Raw genomic sequence first — 15948 nt, forward strand, 5'->3', positions numbered from 1 at the left:
AATTGAGGTATGCCACCAGTGAAGAGAAGAAGCCTGAGATTAACTCTTCCCGATGGGTATAGGAGAATTACATAGTGATGACCTAGCGGTGCAATTCTATGTTACCCCATATAAGAAAGAACATTTTATGGGCTAACACAACTAAGGAAATAATGGAGATCGAGGTGCTGGCCAAATGGCTCAAGCGAATATTCCCAAATAATCTCAAGATCCTTTGCAAGGAATCGGTGGGCCAGTGACTAGGGTAAGGACAAAGAGGATGAAAGAGGCTCTACAAGGTTTAATCATGGAAGTGTGTGACAAAATGGCTGTTCTAGAAGATTCTAAGACTATTCTAGAAGTGTCCAAAGCTTCACCAAGGATAATCACCTATCTTTATGTGCAAGACGATGAGCAAGGCTTGGATCTTGAAGAACAATCCACTAGCCTCATGCCCCCCACCAATCTTCTTCCCCGTCTCGAGATCCTGAAAAACACAAAAGGAAGGGAAAAATGTAATAGAGCAATTAAGAGTCTTGGTTAATTTACTAGCATACATAAGATTGAATGGAAACTTGGGGACATGTAGAACAGATGATAAAGAAAGAGAAGCCGTGTCAACATTACCAACACCACAAATGGGAGAAGAGGAACCGTTGGCAAGGGTAACAATTTGAGATGTGGAAGTTTCAGAGAGGGAAGAGAACACACTTGGAGTCCTGGTCATGTGATCAGAGGCTCCAGAGTCAATAATCCAGGGAGAGGGTTTGGATGACAGACACGTTATACCTGAGTGGGCAAGGGTGGCAGTAGTATGCTGTGAAGTAGTCTGGAGGAACCACTCATACTCATCACGCGATACACTCACCATCTCCTTCCGAAAATAGATGTAGATGTGGAAGGAGTTAGACCTGCCTGTTGGTTATCACTGACATCAACCCCACCAGCTACTGCATGATTGGCCCATGTAGAAGGAGGGCCATGAAGATCATAACAGAAATTCACCGAATGTCCGTCCCTGCCACAATGGGTACACTTCCTTGTAGAGTTACTTTTTCCTTTGCCACAGCCTCCCCTTGAGTCACAACCACCACCACGGCCAAATACGGAACCACCACGACCTCCTCGAGAGGCATGTCCTCCCCCTTTAGTACCATGTCCACCACCCCTGGCTATCACAAATGCTGATCTGTCAGACTGTGTGGGTTTCTCTGTAGGCCCCAAAGAAATCCTACGAAGCCGTGCAAACACTTCCTCAAGTGTAGGAAGAGTAGAGCCCCCTAATATTTGGGCCCTAACTGGTTCATATTCTGATTTCAACCCCACTAAGAACCTCATGACATCTAGTTGTTCCCTCTGTTGTTGCTGAACCTTAACATCTGGAGTGAGGGGATGATAGACATTGAGTTCATTTCTAAGGTTCTTCATACTGGCATAGTACTCTTCTAGGGTTTTATTCCCTTGCTGCAGATCGAAATACTTCTAGGGTTTTATCCTGCCCAGAATAAAGCTTCTTGGCATGTTCCCATATGTCCTTAGCTGTATCTAAGAACATAAAGTTGGCACTTATTTTGGGTTCCATACTATTCCATAACCATGTCATGATTTGGGCATCTTCCTGTTCCCAATCATCAAACCCTGAAGAGTTAGCAGGCGGTTTATCTTCCTTCACATGCTTCACTTTCCTCTTTGCCTTGAGAAAAACTTCCACTGACTTGGCCCATGGTACATAATTCTCACCACTACGTTTAATTGAAGTCATCTGCACACTCAGATAGTCAGAGGGAATCACCACACTAGGTTTCTGATCACTGCAACCATCTCCAATTGTTGCCATGATGCCCTTCCAATGCTACTTCCTACTCTGAATTCCTGGTAGCCAACTAAGTACTGCTGTCAGGAGTTTGATGTTCCAGACACTACAGTCCCCAAACACAGTTGATAGGTACACAAACTTTTGTTCTTGTTCACACCACTACTGATTTCACAAAATCATGGATCACACTGACATTAATTCAGCAACTCACTGACTGCATACAAGCCCTCTTAAAGCTGCTCAATAGAGATTGAGCATCACAAGCACCACCACACAACCATAGCTGTCACACATGGTACAGGTCTGACTGACCTTTTCAGAGGGCACTACAAGTCCAAAGAAAACAGCAACTACTGCCACTGCAGTAACCTGCCATTCAATTCATGTCACTTGTGACCAACAAGGGCTTCAAAACAACTACTGACCAACAAAAAAAAGGGTCAAACACGCCCTTATACCATTCGGCCACTGTAAACACAGCCTGTTCTTGGACCTTTTTCCAAGAACCAAGGCAACAAACAACCTAGTTCTCTAGGTTCTGATCAGTCCCCACAGATTTTGAAGGCTTTCAACCCAGAAATACCAATAGCACAAAAAAAAGGAGGTAACCAACCTTCGATGGAGAGCTTCAGTCGACCATCCATTTCTGAAGTTGTTCTCTTGAAAAAAAAAGTCAGGTTCTACGCAGAGAAAGAAGTACTGAGGTGTTCTCAGACCTAGGTCGAATCTGTGTTCTCCATTCTTCAGCCCAGAAAGAAGAAAGAAAAAAAAATGAGGTCACGAACAGAAAAGGAACAAGTCACGAATCTGTGAGGAGATTTAGAGAGCAACGTCCTGCTCTGATACCATGTTATTTCTGTAGCTACAGTAGTCCGAACCAGGAGAAGAAGATAAACTGGTCATATGGTCTGAAACACCCGAATCTATTACCTAGAATGGTCTAGTGTTACCTGGGACTGAAGCATGACATGCTGTAGCTCTTGTACCTATGTGAGCAAAGGCTGAAGTAGGATGAGCAGATGTGGTAGCTGAAGGCTGGGATGAGGATCCAGAAATACCTGCTTCATTCTCTAGCTGTGTCAATGCAGCCCGGGCAGCAGCTAAGGCATCTAAGGATGTGGTCCTTGTGTTGGAAGTGGATGCACTATCTACAATAGTTGCTACATTAGCACTCCCCTTCTTGTTTCTAAGTTTCACTGGCACTAGGTGATGCAACTTCCAACAAGTGTCCCTGGTGTGTTTAGGCTTCTTGCAATGATCACAAAAAATGTCTTTTTTGTCTTCCTTCTTAATTTCCCTTTTCTTCTCCCCTCCAACCTTAGATTTTGTTGCTGCCAAGGCTGCTTCTATAGGCTGAAATGATAGCATAACCTTCGTCCTACTCTTTTCACTGTGAACCAAAGAGTAGGCTTGAGATAAAGTCACACTCTACCTAGTGAGAAGTTGCTGTCTTATAATGTCAAAATTTGAGTTTCAGACCAGCCAAGAACTCAAACACTCTATTTGTTTTAATAAGTTTTCTATATGCTGCTACATCCCTCTGAATTTCCCACTCAATAGTTTCCAAGTGAATAAGTGATCAATTTCATGCCAAAGGGATTTCAGAGTAGCAAAATACATTGAGACTGCCTTTGTTATGGGCCCGGGCGTAGGATCTCGTCACGGGTCGGTCCACGGGGAGAACCTCTAGCTTCCCCTTGCCCCTCCCTTTGCGTGAAGACCCTATCGTGGTGACCTAAGGGTGATTTGTTCAAGAGATCACCCTAACTCTCCTCAACTCTTTCCTTGACTGAAAAACTGAATGCCTTTATTCTCAATTCGCAGCTCCTTAAATAGGAGATTACAAGAGGTGAGAATCCTCCCTGTAGGAGGACTCCCTGTAGAATTCGACTACTTACAGATAAGGCTAAGATAAATCAAACTTTAAGATCAATCAAACTCCTACTTCTAATAGATAAATCAAACTCTAGAAGATAAGGAAAACTACTAGGAATAAGATAAGATAAGCTGAGAGCTGATAAGATAAGTTGCCGCCTTGTGGGCCCCTCCTCACTGCTGCTGCCGGCGGCTGTACGTCCTCCCCACGAATGCATCCACAACATTACACCCCTCTTGGGCGATGAGCTTGTCCCCAAGCTCGAGATCTGGGTAGATGTCTTGAAGAACGGTCCAGGGGATCCAGGTCGTCCCATTCCACTAGGACTTCGAGAATACCCCGATTGATGTGCGATCGAACCAGAGCCCGAGGCTAGAGAATGGGTCTAGAGAATGGGTCTGTCGTCCCTTAAGGGTGGTAGGGGAGGTACCTCATCAGGAGTACCTGTAAATGGCTTGAGCAAGGACACGTGGAAGGTATCATGGAGTTTGCTGTGCTCTGGTAGCTCAAGCTGATATGCAACTTTCTCGATTCTCCGTAACACCTTGAAGGGTTCGTAAAATTTGGGAGCCAGTTTAGGGGGAGATATGCTTTTGAGAGAGTGCTGCCGATAGGGTTGGAGCTTCAACCACACGAACTGTCCCGGCTCGAAAGTTAATTCTCTGTGGCGCTGATCGTAGACATTCTTCCTGCGTGTCTATGCCTGCTGTAAGCGGAGAGTGACTTCTGCCAGGAGGGCATCGCGATCTTGTAGACCACGATCGATTTCTTCCAGCCGTGTTAAACCGGGTTCGTAGGACAATAGGTGGGGGGGTTCCCGACCATATACGAGCCGGAATGGAGTCATGCCAAGAGAAGAGTGATAGGCCGTGTTGTAGCAGTATTCGGTCCACGGAAGGCAATCCACCCAATGCCATGGCTGGTCACCCACAAAACAACGGAGGTACATCTCTATGGTACGGTTTACTACCTCCGTTTGCCCGTCCGTCTGCGGGTGGTAGTCGGAGGAAAAGGCTAGGGTTGTTCCCTGCAATCGAAATAGCTCCTTCCAGAAGGTGCTAGTAAAAATCGGGTCCCTGTCACTGACGATGGATTCGGGTAGCCCATGCAAACGGAAAATATGTGTGAAGAAGACGTGGGCAAACGAAACTGCGCTGTATGGGTGGGATAAGGGAATGAAAGAAAAGGCCCAATTCGCATTGATGGGCTTGGCGCATGGACATGATAAGAAAAGGCCCAATTCGCATGCTAAGATGTATTGATGGGCTTGATGGGCTTGTTGGGCTTGTTTTGTCTTGTTTTGTTTTACTTTGACTTTTCTATGCTTAGTTGTCATTAGTTGTAGTCTTTTAGAAGGATTCCTATTTCAAAGCAAATTTGTTTTCCTAAATTAAAGGGATCCTCATTCGTTAGGTGTTTCCTGATAAGATAATCATTAGTTAGGAGTTTCCTTATAAGATTAGGAGTTTCTTTATAAGATAATGATGTTTACATGCCTATATAAAGGCCACAACTATGTAACACGAAAATCAATCAATAATATAGTGGTATTTTCAGCAAGCTTAGCTTTGCCTTCTTGTGTTCTTGGTAGAATACAATATCTTGACTTATCAAGAGAGTGATCAACCTTTGTGGCGTCTTTAAGATTGGATTCTTTAAGGACTTAGTTTCCTTAAGGTTCTAACCTGATCAACTACAACTTGTTTTCTAGCTTCTGGGTGTGCATAACAACTTGATTCAAGAGTTCCTAGAGCAGGTCGTCTAATGGGTTCTTATCAGGAAATCTAGGATGGAGTTGTAGAGACTTACAAAATGAAAATATTGCTAAGGCGTACCAGTTAAGGAACCAGGCTATTGCTACTAGGCAAGGAAATAAATCCGTTGCAGTTTATTTTTCAACCCTCAAAACCTTATGGCAGGAGATAAATCATTTGGAGACCATGGTTTGGGAGAGTAGTAAAGATGCATCCACTTATCAGAAGTTAGTAGAGAAGAATAGTGTTTGAGTTTCTAGTAGGACTCAACCCAGAGTATGACATTGCATGACAACATGTTCTCTCTCATAATAGTGTAACTCTCTCTCAGGCATATGCCTTTGTGCTTGGAGAAGAGAGTAGGAGGAATGTGATGATGAGAAACTTAAACCTTGAGCAGTTGGCTATGGCTAGTAAGGATGGTAGTGATGCTAGGAAGGAAGATAAGGACTTGATCTGCGACTACTGCAAGAAGCCTAAGCATACCAAAGATACTTATACTTGCTAGAAGCTACACCACACCTTATACCAAGTTGGCTCCAAAACAAGAAATGGAATGCTAAATGCAGTGATTGATGATTTAGCTGGACCACCTAGTATAGCTTCTTCAGAATCAGTTACAATAGCCACAATTAGGTCCGAGTTGGAGAGATATGGGCAGTTTCTAATTCAGAGAGATACGATTAGTTCCAACTCTTCATAGGGTGGACAACAAGGTGCAAATGGCCCAGGAGATCGTCATTCTACTTCATCTGCACATACAAGTAGTTCATGTTTCACTACAAATTATGCCTCCACTAAAGATAAGGAGGACCCTCCCTGGATTAAGACTCAAGTGACCCATAACGTATGACCAATATTTTCACTATCTTCTCCTCATACCACCTCTGCTTTGGTAGAGATAGAGTCTCCGCAGCTGACGGCTCCCATGTTCCATTGCTAGGAAGGGGTCTGTCAAAATAATCGATACCATTACCTTGCTTTTTGTACTCCATGTTCCTAGAATGAGTGCTAACCTTTTGTTAATGAACAGTTTGACAAAAATTTTGAATTGTTCAGTAATTTTTTCTCCTAGTCATTGTGTTTTGTAGGATCTGGAGTCAAAGAGGATGATTGGGAGTGGTCGTGAGGTGCATGGAGTCTAATTTCTTGATGTTCTTGTTGAGTTTGGGCCGATTTTAAGTTATTGGGCCAGCTTTGTTTTATTTTTATTTAAGTTATTAAGTTAGGAAGTTATTGGGCCTTAGGCCCATTAGTTTATGTTATTGGGACAGCTTCCTTCACCTCGGAGGAAACAAATAATTTTGATACTTTAGCCTGGTGGAGTGAACATCCAAAAAATTATCTAGTTCTTGCCACCATGGCACATGATCTACTAACCCCTCCGGTGTCTACAGTTCCATCAAAGTCTTGTTTTAGTGCAGGTATTAGGGTGTTGGGCAACAAGAGAAGCTATATGAATGATGAAAGTCTAGAGATGTGCATCTGCTTTAAAGATTGGTTGGATGTTGAAGATAGATTACAAGACAAAGGAGGGCATGACACTATACCTAATGTTTCACCTGAAGCAGATAATCAAAGTCAAGAACAATATGAGAAAATGATGAAGTCAACATTTTTTGTATACTCAGTAGTTGTATAGCATTTTTTCAAATTATTGTAAATTTTGTTTTAATTTTATTTAATTTATTTGATATTTTTTTAATAATGTAATCTTTTATTTTCAATTTGTAACTATATTGTATTTTTTATATTTTATTAATTTATTCCGTTTTCCAATTTTCATATTTCATTCATCCAACCATTGTATGCTTTGTATCATTCAAATTTAAATGAAATAAAATTCCTATTTTTCTTCCAATTTGTTATTCACTTTGAATCTTTGTCTCTTTGACTTCTTGTTTGGTTAAGTTTTTTTTTCATTTCTTTGTTAGATTTCTTATTTTTTCAAATAGTTCCCAAAGGAAAGTTAAATATTTTAGTTTTACTTAGCAAAGAAATAAAAAAACAAAAATGTCAAAAAAAACAAAAAGACAGTCTGGCCCGGTTCGGCCCACGCCCAAGGCCCGACCTGTGGCCCAGCCTGGCCCAAGCCCGTAGCACGGAACAGCATGGGCCCGCACGGGCTTAGGCCATGGGCTAGGCTGACCCCCTAAATTATCCCTGGGGAGAGCAGCACGGCCTAGGATGGACTGCAGGCTGGCACAGCATGACCCCACACTTTGCGCAGGCCACAGGCAGGTCATGTCGTGCCGGCCCGGCATGGGACTATTGCATGTTCAGAATGAGAAGGAAAAGGTAAAACATGACTCTTACATAGGCAACAAGTAATGTAAGCTTTATTAATGTCCTTGAGAGAAGCAATAGACATTGATAAACTACCAAAAGTAAACAAAGTAATCAAGTTCTTAGAAAAAGGATGACCAAAGCATCTACACCATTAGTGGTAAGAATTATTACAATTAATAGTCTCAAAACAAGTAATAGAAAGTAAACAAGAAGTCGATGTGGGTGGAGCCTTCTTCTTCTTGAATTCCAAAGCAAACAGCCAACCCAGTCTAAGCCTCTTCCCCTTCATGTCCCTAGTTTGTTGGTCCTATATTACACAACCATTAGAAGAAAGAAAAATAGTATTACCATCTTCCACAAGTTGTCCAACAAAAATTGAATTGGTAGTCAATTTAGGTACAAATAAGGCTTTGGGTAGGAGAAAATAAGATGACTGAGAAGTAGATAGATGCAGATCATCACAACTAAAAGTTCAAACTTCTCACCATTAGTAGGAACAATGTGTCTATTATAGGAGTGGGGTTTAGAAGACTGACCAAAAGAGGCCCCTGTCATGTGATTCGAGACCCTTGAATCAATGATCCAAAGATGGTTTAACAAAGGACAAAAGGGAGCAGTCTTACTAGACAAACCAATAGCTGAGAAAGCAGAAGAGATAGCCAAGGACATAAGCTGTTGAATTTTCTCTGATTTCGGCAAGGAAGAAAGATCACGATCAAGAGATGAGAGGAGGGGAAGAGAAGAAGAAGAAGAGAGGAGAGAAGGAAGAGGCGAGAAGATTTAGACCAAAAACTTAAGCTGGCGGTGCCAAGATTTGTATTTATATGTTAGGGCGACTAAATAAAAATTAAAAGGTTAAAATGACAAAAGTGCCCCTGCAGCACATAACTAAGATTACATCATTCTCCTTTGACATACTTCCAATCGTATCACTCTGTAGCATCAGGATCGGGTGAGCAGTAGAAGAAGTGGCATTTGAACCCTCTATAGAAGTCTGATAAGGCCATATGAGACCCCTTCTCCTGATTGGACCCAGCTCCCTTTGGAGTTCAATTAGGGCCCTCTATAATGATATGTCCCTATTGCTTACTATAAGTGCAAGTGCTCTTTTTCTTGCAGTGTGAGACAATATGGCCAAATTCTTTACATTCATAACATTGTACCCGAGAAAAATCTTTCTTCCCCTTTGTCTTTGTTGCGAGGAAAACATCATTTATGTTGGAGTCCCTCTTCCCATCAAGTGTAGTCTGAGTGATAAGCCTGGCTTCTTCTCTTAACAGCTCCCCAAGAATAGTGTCTAGGTCTGGAAGAGTCTCTCTACTAAGAATGTTAGACCTAACAACTTCAAATTATGGTCTAAGGTGCATTAGGAAATGCATCATCTTTCTTCTATCAAAATGTGCCTTCATAAACTTCACACAACAATCTGAGTAATCTACTCCCATATGTACCAGCTCATACTCAGTCTAGAGGTTAATGAACCTTGCATAGTATTCATGAGTTTCCCTTTCTCCTTGATGATAAGAAAATACTCAGTCTAGAGGTTTGATTGTTGATAAACCTTCTCTAGATATTGATACATCCCATAAGCAATTCCATACCCTCTCATAAGAATTGCAATATCCACTTCAACTGATCCAAGGATCCATGAGGCAATTTTTGCATTATCAATTTCCATTTTTTCAATGCCTTAGCATCTGAATCATCAGGTTTAGAAGTTGTTCCATCCAAATATCCCCAAAGATCCTTTGCCTCAACATGGAATTAGAAGTGAAACTTCCATAAAGCATAGTTGGACCCATTAAACTTGATGGGAAGGACATTTGTTCTATCTGAAGCCATTAGGTAACGAGACGGTACTGTGAAACTCCAAACAACAAATAATGGCCCCTCAATGGAAGAGAGAAAGGTAAACACCTTTCAGCCAATTAAAGGTAACCTTTGGGAGAGTGTCAAGATTCAACTAAAACAGTAAACAGTAAAGAAATACCAAATCTAAAGTTCCATGCAGATCTGATACTTCTTCTGAGGAGATCTAGAGTAGAGACCAAAGCTAATGGTCCAGAATTCCAGGAGCAGGACTGTCAAGAACTGATCGAAACAGCCTAAGCAGAGGAAAACAGAAGCACAAAAAGATTCCCCCAAATACTGATCAGAACAATCCTAAATAACAGTAGATCCAAATGTTCTTCTAGCAGATCAGATCATGACCTGCTCTGATACCATGTCAAATTCAGATTGAGAGATAGAGAAGAGAAGAAGACGGCAAATGTTGGGTGTATCAAAAAGTGACAGTCGACACCCAGGAAATAGAATTTACTCCTTGCCTCTTCGGCACCCAGCCGCCTTGCCCCTGCCTTTTCCTTTTAAAACCATACAATACAATACTACAAGTATTATTAGTACTTCGCAATTCTCAAACAAAAGGGTCAAATGAATCATCAGTAATTTAATCCCAGTCCTATTTATGAATAAAAATACCTATGAATTCTATACAGAAAAAATTAGATGTACTGAATCAATCAAACAATGTACTAATGCAAATTGCTGAAACAATAACTCAGACGAGGCCATAGAGAACTATCAAACCTGCAAGGAAGCACTCCCTGAAGTATTGACATGTGAAACAACACCTTCACTGTAAGGATGCTCCCATGCAATCATGGTTAAGAAAAGAAGCTTCTGGAATGCAGGCTCCTGTGGACAAACCAAATATGTTCAACAAGGACGTATAAATATCAAAGGTAAGAACCAGGTAAAATGATCCTTGAGTGTAACTGTGGGATGGTGGATTTCAATATGTTTGTTCCCTTTTTTATAACTTCAACGGCTACTAGTACAGTAATACCACTCTAGGCCTTGATCATTTTATGATCAAACTTACAAATCGATCAGGATCATGGAGCAGAAAGCAAGAAAACCCTTATATGAGGCTCATTTTGTCAATCTAGGAATTGTAAAAACCAAACTGAGTCAAATATTTTATGCTTTCATCTTTTTGGTAACTATTCTTAGAATGAGAAATTAAAGTTTTGAAACATGTTTTTACACATTCAATTCAATCACAAGAAAATGAAAAAAAAAACAGTAAAATTTGATTAAGTTGAACACAGTTAACATAAGAAAAGTTGTACAAGTGCCAGAATATTAAACAACCTAAAGCTTGAATTGAAAAGTAATATCCCGTAAAAGATCAACACTATCAAACTTTCTCATTTTATACCCCCTTTCTCTTTTCTCAGAAGAAAATAGGATGCCATTAACTCACACCCCCCCCCCCACACACACACACACAAACACCATGGAACTGTAGCAAATAGATTATTTTAGTAAGAAAATAAAACAGAGAAACATAAATAAAATTGTTGCAATTGTTGCATATGGGGAGGAACCTGCCCAGGGGTAAACTTGTAATACAACTATACACCAAATGTTCTAGTGAGTAGCAGCTTTGGCTGTTTGTACTGGTCCTCCTCCATTTGAGTAAAATGGAATGGTAGGTTGCCATCAACTATCTTTACTTCATCTTAATAAAACCCTCAGAATACTTTTTCTGATCAGAAATATATAAAAAATTAGAAGTAATTTATTTCAAGTTCAATGACTTACAAACCTTCAAGCAAGGATGAATATCAGAACTATCTCTTGACAGGAACCTGAAGCAACAATACTCCACTAAATTGCGGGCATCATTTTGTACAGATTCGGGAACAAGTGCTTCAAATATTTTCTGCATTTTCCTCCCAGTCAATCCATTCATCCTGCATGTCACAACTTCAAAAATCAGATAATAAATTTTTAACAAATCTGAGAAACAGGAAAAACTAGCTTCAGTGTCTTAGAAGTAATGAAGGAAACTTTTGGCCTGCCCAAGACACTATCACAAATTATTCACAATTATCTAATCTGATCAATGAATTTGCTCATGGATAAGGAAGTGTGGAGTTCATATATAATTATTATAGCTTAAAAGCATGCATTCATGACGTTTTTTGATAATAAATAAAAAAAATCATTAAAATAAAAACAATGATTACAATCAATCGTGATGATGAGAAACTACCCAATAAGAAAAAACACAAAAAGTGCAATCCTTATTTTAACCCCGAGACTTTTGGGAATGCTTCTATACCTTTGTATGACACAACCTGATATCTCATATGTGGTGAGTGTAATCAATCAATTTATGCATGCCCCTAGAGACACACATATGGCTTCTGCGGAGGGGATTTTATGCTATCTGAAAGGCACACCTGGGAAGGGCATTTTCTTTGCTCAACATGGGCAAATGAACTTAGAAGCTTATACAAATTCTGACTAGGCAGGTAGTATTGATGACAGGTGATCCTCATTGGGGTACTGTGCTCTAGTTGTTGAGAATGTTATTTCATGGAGAAGTAAAAATCAATCTGTTATAGCTAAATCCTCAGTTGAGGCAAAGTACAGGGCCATTGCATATTGGTGTAGCCATCAAATTTGCTTATAACCCAGTTCAACATGATAGAATGAAGAATTTTGGTGTAGACAGACATTTCATACAAGAAAGGGTAGTTACAAAGAAAGTCTACCTCCCTTTCATTGCTTTAGAGGAGCAGTTAGCAAATGTTTTGACCAAGGGTGTTTGTAAGACATAATTACAGAACTAAGTAAGCAAGATGAGTCAAATTAAAGTCTATGCTTAGTTTGAGGGGGAGTGTAGAGATGATGGGACGAATGGGCCTTAGTTGGGTCTACTAGTTCCTTTTGTTTATTAGCTAATGGACCTTAATTGTGGGCCTATTTTCTTTTTATGTTACTGTTATCAGTTTAGCTGCCCTACCAAGGGCACCCTTGTAATTGTACATTAAATTAGAATCTATACAAATAAATGATGATTAAGGGACTGAAGAGAGATATGATCAACCTCTCTTCCTCCTGCCTTTTCTTCCTCTTTCTTCTTCATCCTAAACTTCTTCCTTCTTTTATTTCTTCTCTAAATTCAAAATTGGTGCTGGTTTACATTTCTTCTAACACCAAATATAGTATCACCACAAAAATCAGAACTTACCTCAATAGCCAAGATAGTTCCAGAAAATTTATCTTCTTCAGCCATTTCAGCACCACATCCATGAAGGTCAATACCCACAGCCACAAGTGCATTTACTAAAGAGCAACACCATAAGAACCCATTCCTATGCCTGCCCCAATATCTTCACAGATAATATTAAAAATGTTGAATAAACCTAGTGACAGACCAAGGAGGTAGTTTCCAGGAGACCTCTTGTCAGGACTCAGGATTGCAGATGGTGGATGAGTTTCAGTAGTCAATAGTATTTGAAATATAGGCTAAGGTTTGTCTCACATAGAAGAAATAATTGATAGTAATCTTTATAATAGTAAAGATAAAAGAGATTTGACTAAAAGAAGATACATTTGCAGGCCACAGCCTGATAAACACAGAGACCTAACTCAGCCAAAGAACATGCTTAACTCGCTGATAAGACACAACTACAAAGTTAAAAATTATAAAGAAGTAATGATGGCATGGCCAAAGGTTAGTCTTTGATGATGATGATAATAATAATAATAATAATAATAATAATACATCTTTCTTTTCTCCTAGAAAAAGTCATGTTGATAAAATGGAAAAAACAATAAATACCCAATAAACACAAAAATGACAGGGTAGGAGGTCATTCAACGTGTAGAAAAACAACATTTACCTTAAAAACATGCATTACTACCATATACACCTCTTTACCTGCTAAACTGCTCAATGGAAACAATAGCAGCTAATGAAAGATTTCCATTTGGTGTTCTACTGTCAATAGTTTGCTCTGCCATAAAGATTTCTTCAATTTCTTGAGTATCTATTGCATTTTTGATATCAGGCTTTCTAACCTGCCCAGGTTTTACAATGGGAGAAGCAACTCCATTCAAAAAGCTCTGAGTCTTTACAAGCCATAGGTTTAATCTTTCTTGAACTGCATCTGTCAAGAAGCCAGACAAATGATTAACCATTAAGGTATGCTAATTGTGACAGAGAGATTCTATGAACTGAAAAATAAATGTATAAAGCATAATGCATATGAATCAACCAGGATGTGACACAAACTGACCTTTCACACTTATCTACCAGTGCACTAGCCATGCAAACTGAACAGGATATAACTATAGGTGTCTACATTAAGAGTGCTAACTCATATATTCCATTAACTAAGCATGAATGAGTTGGATGCATTAGAATATTTTTTCTTTCTATTTAACAAAGCATATATAGTATATATAGGCAGAACCATAGAAGTAAAAAAACTATTCCATTGATCTCCATGACCAAATTCCAAGGAAAGAAGTGTTCCTACAGTTCATCCTAAAATACTAATCGATCATTCTCCCTCTACCAACTCTTATCCAGTTGTTAAGGTTCTCCTCCATAGTCTCCCATCTCCCGCAGGCACACCGAAAAAACTCTTAATTTTCAGAACACAACTCCCTTGATGAACTTAATAGGGGTTCTATGAAAAGAAAAAATAGTAAACTTTAGCATATGTTAAAAGTAGATTCAATCAAAGTGATCCTCCTCCCAACAAGATTTTGTTTTTTTACAAGCAAACCAACTTTTTTAACAATCCCTCAAAATGTTGTTCCAAGAATCCATGATCTGGAAATTCCGGTGCAACATGACTTCCTTCCATAACAGTAAACTCTCATGGAAACCCCTAAATCAAACCCCAACAACATGCTTCACATCATTCTTGAAGTAACAATGGATAAACACCACACCAAAGAGAAATACACATATAAAATAAAAGTCCAAATTAGCATCAATTGAGAAGGAATGCCAGCATTAAATAGTTGAAGAAACTTGAAAGCAGGAAAAAGGAGAAGACTAACTTCTATCGATATCGGTTAATTTCCATCTATCGCCGAGAGCTTGGACGACAAACTTGAAACGCAATTTGGGTAGTGAGGAGCGTCTTGAGGTGAATCCAAACTTGCGACAATCTCGGAAATGAATAGCAGGAGAAGGTAGTATCGGTGTTGGAGATGGTTTTGGGTTGGTGATTAAATGCCCGAAACACATCTTTCAACATTCAATGTCTGATCTTATCATTAGAAACAATCATAAATTCATCGTATATATAAGTTCGTATAAAAACAAACAGAGAGAAGAAAAGGGAGCTGAAGAGTCGTGCTTCTGCGTCTTAAGTGTAATAGGCTGTCTTTCTGAACCGTCATGTTATTGTAATCCAGAGGACTTCACATCTGTCTCCCCACAAAATGCGCCTCAAAAAGGCCCCACATGCTCATCTCAGCGTGCATTGACAATATCTCCTGTTTTTGTTATTGAGAGATGTTCCTAAAACACGGTAGGAATGTGATGTTGGACGTTTTCGGCGCATTCTACGGGGACAGATTGAATTCAATCCAGAGGAGGAAACGACGGCATTATTGGCTATTGTTTGCGCATTAAATAATTTGCCACGTGTTCATATGCAATGGTAAGGATTTTCATTGGTTATGTGTGAGGAGTTGGGATCTCCTGCGAATAAACAACGTTCCAATTCCTTCCAACATGATCTGGCATCGCACATCGCACCACATATTACGATTCATTATAAAACGAATTAGAATCTCCTGCCAATAAAACATATTCTAACCCCCTATCAATATGATCTGATACCGCACATTTCACCTTAAGACTGAGAAGATGTGCCGTGTCAGATAATGTTGATAGAGTGTTGGAATATATTCTATTGGCAGATGATCCGGATTCTTATAAAACTCGGACCCTTATTTTATAGCCTCGTTAAAGTATTATCAGATGATATTTAACTATCTTATCCATTTATCCTTTCGGAAACGGGACCAACCAAATTTTTAGATCATCCATTATTTTAAGTTGACTTTTTGACACTCCCAATATCCATGTATCGTCTTGGGTTTTTCGTTTTTGTTATTATTCTCATGATCATGACTCATCATGAGGACGGATCACACTGAATAAACCGTATGGGCCCATAGTAGATATGGATCGGGTCATAATCCAGAACTAATTCTGTTGAGTAGAATTTAGATCTCAAACGATGGACAAATTTTGTTGATACATTTTAAGATTGGATTTAAGTATATCAGACACATTGAAAATCCTACATGTGGCACTGAAACCTAGTGTCAGGATAATAATTTCATTTTTATAAAATTGATGGGGGCATATCCATGTTAGTCAATTAAAGCTGCATTGGTTTTTTAAA

At 39.6% G+C, this 15948-nt stretch overlaps 1 protein-coding gene across 5 annotated transcripts in view; it reads right to left on the reverse strand.

The window, feature by feature from the left end:
* LOC104609683 (uncharacterized) overlaps window positions 1-14993 on the reverse strand; it is a 70856-nt gene extending 55863 nt beyond the window's left edge. For 4 of the 5 annotated variants that reach the window (XR_016081147.1, XR_016081146.1, XM_010276054.3 and 1 more), the window contains exons 1-4: window positions 14588-14993; window positions 13455-13683; window positions 11328-11475; window positions 10304-10411 (exon numbers count right to left, since the gene is read on the reverse strand). Coding sequence is in view for 3 of the 5 variants with exons in the window: in XM_010276054.3 (XP_010274356.1) it covers window positions 10304-10411; window positions 11328-11475; window positions 13455-13683; window positions 14588-14777 (675 nt within the window). In the remaining 2 variants the exon portion in view is untranslated. Of the gene's footprint in view, window positions 1-10303; window positions 10412-11327; window positions 11476-12761; window positions 13018-13454; window positions 13684-14587 lie in introns of those variants that run through there. The other variant, XM_088896269.1, reaches the window with a different exon arrangement.
* Window positions 14994-15948: the final 955 nt, after the last annotated feature.

Source organism: Nelumbo nucifera, chromosome 1 (genome assembly GCF_055504915.1).
Source record: "Nelumbo nucifera cultivar China Antique chromosome 1, China Antique-T2T, whole genome shotgun sequence".
Taxonomy (NCBI): Eukaryota; Viridiplantae; Streptophyta; class Magnoliopsida; order Proteales; family Nelumbonaceae; genus Nelumbo; species Nelumbo nucifera.